The sequence below is a fragment of the Agelaius tricolor genome, unplaced genomic scaffold (assembly GCF_023055355.1).
Source record: "Agelaius tricolor isolate 1412-34295 unplaced genomic scaffold, bAgeTri1.0.p SCAF_15, whole genome shotgun sequence".
Taxonomy (NCBI): Eukaryota; Metazoa; Chordata; class Aves; order Passeriformes; family Icteridae; genus Agelaius; species Agelaius tricolor.
The window spans coordinates 5,472,541-5,478,755 of NW_027269275.1; the positions used below are offsets into that span (position 1 = coordinate 5,472,541).

The window sequence follows — 6,215 nt, forward strand, 5'->3', positions numbered from 1 at the left end:
AACTGTATCTAAAGGTCAGTGCATTTCAACACCATGGAGGTGGAATAAGGTGATCTTTAAGGTCCTGTCCATGTTCTGTGGAAGGGGGACCTCCTATGGTTCCTCCCCTCCCGCCTATGGTTCTGTGACTGGTCACGAATGCAGCTCTTTCACGGTCCTTCTCCCACTGCGAGCCCCTCTGGTGCTGGAGTTCAGGCAGGACTGGACAGAATCAATGGAGCCTTCGCATGTCTGGGGCAGCGCGGCCCCGCAGCTCCCGGCGCAGGGACAGGCCCGGAGGGGGAAAGGGAACTGTGAAAAACGCCAATCACTTGGTTTTAAAATTTTAAAACTTTAATAGTAATGGTTATAAAAATAGTAATACAATTAGAGTAATAATAATTTGGACAATTTGAATTAGGACAATATGGGACAACAAATACCAAGAATTACGGACGTCTGGGTACCTTTTCTGGGCAGCACAAGCTTGAAAAAGGACACCCGTTAACAAAGGATTAACCCTTAAAAGCAACAGTCTGTTGCATATTCATACACTTCATACATGATGCATAAATTCCATTCAAACACAGGATTCTGTCTGGTCTTCATCAACTTCTTCCTCTGAATCCTAACAGCACCTTTGAGGCAGGAAGAAGTTAATTTCTCCTGATAAGAGGGCAGTAAATTCTTTTTCTCTGAAAGATTTAGCTGTCCTGTGGCTGCTGTCTTGCTGCGAGTCCTTTCTTTAAAAAAAAGTATCCTACACAGCATAGTTTCTATTTTAACACTTTTTATAACCTAAAACTATATTTAACACACTACTTAAGCGAATTAACACAGCATTACTTTCTAACACAACACATATAATAATCATTCTAACATTTGCGAAAAGCCAATCACAAAAGACGAGCATTTTCCACAGGAACGATCGAGCGCTGAGTGGCGGAGCTGCGTCCGCGCCGGGCCGGGGGCGGTGCCGGGGATGGCGGCGGAGCGGGAGGAGCCGGGCCCCGCTGCTGGGGCCTGTCCGTGCCCGGGGGATGAGCGGGGCACGGCCGGAGGCTGCCGGTGCTCCGCTCTGCCCGCTCCTGGGCACGGGGCCATGGAGAAGGCCCGGCAGCGCCTGAGGGAGTTCGATATCGGGGACAGGTTCTCCCGCCTGCCGCTGCCCAGAGCCGCCGTGCTGCTGCCGCTGATGGTGCGAGGGGGGCGGCTGCACCTGCTGCTCACCGTCCGCTCCCTGCAGGTACCGGGGGGCTCCGAGGGGCGCGATCCTTCCGGGGACCATCGGTGGCAGCTGCGCACCCCAGTCCCCCCTTGTTCCCGCCCTTGTGCCCAAGGGCACGGCCGGGTGTTTTTCCACTCTGTGGCTCTGGTGTTTGCGTGCCAGGAACACGCCGGGATCCCGGAAACCCGTGACGGGAAATTAACATTTGCACAGTCGGCAGTGGTTGCTTACTTAAATAAGGAAACCGACCGTGGAGCGTAGCTTTGTTAAATGAGGCTTTTCAGTCTGCAGTTAATATTACTCTTTTCTCCCTTTAATATATAAAAGACAACAACCAAGGCTGCCAGAACTCTTTCTCCAGCATTTTGTTTTCTTCTACAACTCTTGTTTTTCATCCCTGTGTCACATCAACTGCCTGTACTCAGGAATTACTTCTTTCTATTGCTGGGTCTTACTTAAAAAACAAATAATCACAGTTGCATAGCTGTTAAATTGATTGTGAATGTGTTTGTTACTGATCCTTGATGCACAAGCCTACTACTGGAATGTATTTAAAGGTATCTTAGAAATAACTCACTTTTTGATACAGTCAGGAGGGGACACAGTCTTTGAAGCAAAAACTAAATAATTTAATTTGTAATGAGTCAGCAGAGTCGGCTGTGTGTCTCCCTCCTCAAAGGCAAAAACACACACACACACACTTTGACAAAATGGTGATCTTTTATCCTCTTTTGAGGCTGGGGCTGGTCCCTGTCCCCTTTCCCATTGAATGGCTACTCAGGAACTCAGGCTCTGCCGACTGCCAACTCTTCTGTCCCTTCCCTTCTCATCCTTTTTTCTTGTTTTGGTCATGTCATCAACCCTGGCCCTCTCCCAGTTCTCAACAACACCCAACAGATTAAACAAAACACATTTTAACCATAGATAACAACAGATAAGAACCAACCATTTTCATTCTTTTGCTCTGTAACCTTTTTGGGCTGAAGCAAAATGTTATTTCCTCTCTCACGGGTACTTTATTTAATTGTGTCTTTCAAAAGCTTTTGCTCTTAGAGTATTTTGATCTTGCTCTACAAGTTGTCTGTCTGGATTTATCTGCCAGCCATTTACATAAACAAGATGATGCAAAATGTGAACTTTGACATACTAAAGCAGAAGTTCTGGTATGAATTACACAATGCTGTACAGGTACAGGTTATTTTTTGATAGTGAGGATTTATGGATTAGCAGGGGATAACTATCTCAGCATTTTCTTAGGTAGCTACTCTTGCTAAGGCATGTTTCTTCTGGTCTGCAGAAACCTTAACCACCATTTCCAGCTTCTTTGACTGGAAAGATAAACATAAAGGGATGCTGCAATACCAACATGCATCTGTGTGGATCCAACAAGAAACATAAACTTTGTTATATTTAACAGTAGTACTCCTTTACATTCTAGCTGAGAAGATCACCAGGGGAAGTCTGCTTTCCAGGAGGTAAAAGGGAAGACACTGATAAAGATGACATTGACACTGCTCTCCGAGAAGCTAAAGAAGAAGTGGGTCTTCAGCCAGAGAAGGTGGAAGTCATCTGTAGGCTGATGCCTGGAATTGATAAAGTAAGTCAGCATATCAGTACAGAATAAGTTTGGGTGCTTTTCTTCTGTGTGGCTGGCAGTGACCTTTGCAAACCTGGAACTGCCAAGAGGCGCCGCTTCTTCAGATGCACAGCCCGTGTGTCCAGCAGAGCCCAGGGCAAGGGTTCTTGCCCAGGGTTTGGTGTTTGTGAGAGCAGCTCTGGGGCACCAGTCAGTGGCTCTGGAGCACCACACAGACAGAGCTGCCCTGTGAGAGTTCAGCAGAGAGCCATGAGAGCAGTCACGGGGCTACAGCCAGTGGGTGATGGATGAGCAGCCAGGCTGAGACAGGTGGGCTTGCCCAGCTTGAAGGCTACCAGGGGATTTGGCTGCTTTCTTCTCCTGGGTGTTAGAGAGGGGACAGTACCAGAACTCTTCTTGAGGCAATGGACACAGCAGCAGCATGGACATTTTGATGAGATGCAAGAAGGAAATTCTCTTCATCATGAGGTCAGCCCAGAAGTGGAGCAGATGTTCCTCACAGCTGTCTGGTTTGCTGTCTGGTAACTCCAGGGCTGTGCAGACAGAGAGGGAGCACCAGAGGGGATGTGCACCAGGTTGTGTGCATCATCTTCCTCTAGCAGGGAGACTCCCAGAGGTGTCTTTGAAGTGTAAGTCACCATTTGTAAATTAACAGGTTCTCAATTTCAGTAGCAGTGTTCAGTATTACATAGGGTCAGTTTTCCCACAGAACAGAGGAATTTCTGTTTCTGAAGATTATTTTTGTTTACCAGGTAGCACTTTATTACTATGCCTCCTGTTCTTCTATCTGATAGCAATATCCTCTCCCCATTAAAAATGGAAAGAACTACTTTTGAAATTTTATTGCAAAAAGCTTTATTTAAGCTTTATTTAACTTCTTAAATGATTGTACATTTTTGTACAGATAACCTTAAAGCCACATAGCTCAGAGGCAGTGTGCAAAAAGGATCAAATTTTCCCTCTTTTCCAGCCAATTACTTCAGTCAGTAGGAGAGATGGTGTGGGGTTTGGACCATGAACATTGTACATGTCAGAGGATACTCTGTCTGCTCAGTATATACATTCCAGGTGCTCCTGACTTGGACAGAATCTTTCCAGACTTGAATCAAATACCACAATCACTGTTTTCCTCTTCTCCTTTCTACAGGACAGTAGTCCTTGTTAGTGTGAACAAATAGAACTAGCAATGTATCCTAAAGAATTTTGGTGTTCTGTTGATGCAAGATTTCAGTGATTTTCCCTTCCCATGGAAGCAGGGATTACATTTAGAATTAAAATGTCCATACATAAACTGTTTCAAAAAGTGTTACATTTTATGGCTAAATACATTGCAATAATATTTCTGTACCTATAGAAAAATATTTCCATATTCTGGAAAATTCCTAAATCCCAGGAAAACAATACAGAAATATGATCTATGATAGGGAAAATCTGGATTAAAATCAGAATTTAAAAACATCAATAAGGAAGACTCATGGGAAAGCATGCATGCTTTTGTACTTCTGTAGCAAACTGGCAAGCCTTTTTTAACTGCTCTGTGATTATACAGGATGAACAGAGTATTTGTAAAGTCATTTTTGACAATACAAAAATATGACTTCAGATTCCTCAAGTCAAATTACATAGATTGCCATTAGGTGGACTAAATTGCATTGCAGTTGAAAACAGTTCATAGGCTTCTTGTACTCATTTTGTAACAATGAAATGTTTTTTTAAGTAATGAACATTTTTACTTGGTACAAACATAAGTGTATGAGGGTTTTGTTGATTTTTTAAATTTTACTTATTTACTGGGGTTTTTTTCTCTCTCTCTTTTTAGATGAATAACTTGGTGACACCAGTTGTAGGATTTATAGAGGATACATTCCAGGTCACTCCTAACCCAGATGAAGTCAGCGAGGTTTTTGTTGTGCCTTTGGAGTACTTTGTCAAGCCCTTAAATTACAAGACCTTCTCTTATAAAACCTCCTCAGGGTACTCAACTCGCATACACTGCTTTATATACCATGACCAGGAACACAGAAAGTCATTCAAGATATGGGGACTGACTGCACACTTTGCTGTGTTTCTTGCTCTTGTAATTTTTGGAGAGAGACCTACCTTTGAAGTGGATTACGATCTTGACAACTTATTTTCATCCTCTGAGAATTACTTCACTAATTTGTATGCATCTATACATGAAAGAAAGAAGAGTAATCTGTGACAATTGGTCTGGCCATGAATTTATTTTGAAAGAGGAAAAGGAGGTTGGTTCATTTCCTTTGTACCTACTTTTTGAAAGCTACACTTGAATCTCATCGGAATTAGGAACTTGAAGATGATGATCCCTAACTAGATTAATACAATTTTTAATCTAAGAGCTGTGAGAAGCACACAATATTTTTTATGAAACAGATTTTTAAAAGGTCTGTTTCAGTTCTTTCTCAGTTTCAGTGCCTTTCTTCTGTGTGATCAGAGATACTTTCTGTGCTTTCCTTTGTCTATAATGAGATAATACTATTTGATGGAATTTGTGTCTGAGTTAACCTAGGAAAACTTTCAGGGATTTGTCTGCCTCTTACATGTGCCATGCATGGACAACATGATCCCTATTATCCATACAGTCTTGTGTGGTATCTTTGAGCACTTACAGAATGCACAATAAAAATACAAAAGGTTTCAGGTGCTTTCACAATCTTTTTTTGTTTTGCTTGGGCTTGTGGAGGGAAGAGGGCAGGTCAATATGTGCAACAAATTTTGGCTAATTTCAACATTTCTCACAAGGCAATTCCATAGGCTGTGGAAAACTCAGGATACAGGCAACAGGACTGAAGTCTGTCCCTCACCATCTTGTTATCAAATCTCACTCAGCTGCTGGCAGGAGCCTTCTCCAGGACAGAAAAGTGGAGGTGAGGATTCACTAGGACAACCTACCAAGTACAGAACAACAGAGAGGGGTTCAGAACCTACAAAACAGCCCCTGAAGAATCATCAGAGACCAACAGTGCACAGCAAGAGCCTCTGAACAGTTAATGACTGAATGCTCCATGCCAAACTCACTGAAACCTGAAGATAGAGCAGGACAAATTTGAGTCAAGAAGTTGTTAAAAAAATTAATCCACAAACTGTTGCAGTGTGTTTTGTTAAGTTATTAGGCTGGTTTGTTCCAATCCCCTTCTGTCTGAAAATGGTTCTGCCCCAGTTCTCCCTTCCCGCCTTTGGAGCTGTCTGTCTCCCTGGCTCCACCCCAGCCAACAATGTATCCCCTAAACTCCGCCCTGGTTTCCCTGGAAACCCTTGGATCTTGTCTTCTGACCCCTCCCCGGTGCCCCGCCAATCACTCTCACTGCCCGCCCTTACTGCTAGAATGTTCCAGCAGGGGAGTTCGATGGTTGGCTGAGGGACCGGGGCCCCTCCCCAGAATGTTTCCCG

General features: G+C 43.7%; 1 protein-coding gene across 3 annotated transcripts; it reads left to right on the top strand.

The window, feature by feature from the left end:
• Window positions 1-857: 857 nt before the first annotated feature.
• NUDT7 (nudix hydrolase 7) lies at window positions 858-5,908 on the top strand. Of its 3 annotated transcripts, none has more exons than XM_071440262.1 (4): window positions 858-1,225; window positions 2,646-2,804; window positions 4,624-5,050; window positions 5,568-5,908. In XM_071440262.1, the coding sequence occupies exons 1-3, from the start codon at window positions 962-964 to the stop codon at window positions 5,005-5,007; spliced, it is 807 nt and encodes a 268-aa protein (XP_071296363.1). In that variant the 5' UTR covers window positions 858-961; the 3' UTR covers window positions 5,008-5,050; window positions 5,568-5,908. The 3 variants fall into 3 exon arrangements, with proteins under 3 accessions (XP_071296363.1, XP_071296364.1, XP_071296362.1); XM_071440263.1 differs by having other exon boundaries at window positions 5,655-5,908; XM_071440261.1 differs by lacking the exon at window positions 5,568-5,908 and having other exon boundaries at window positions 4,624-5,465.
• Window positions 5,909-6,215: the final 307 nt, after the last annotated feature.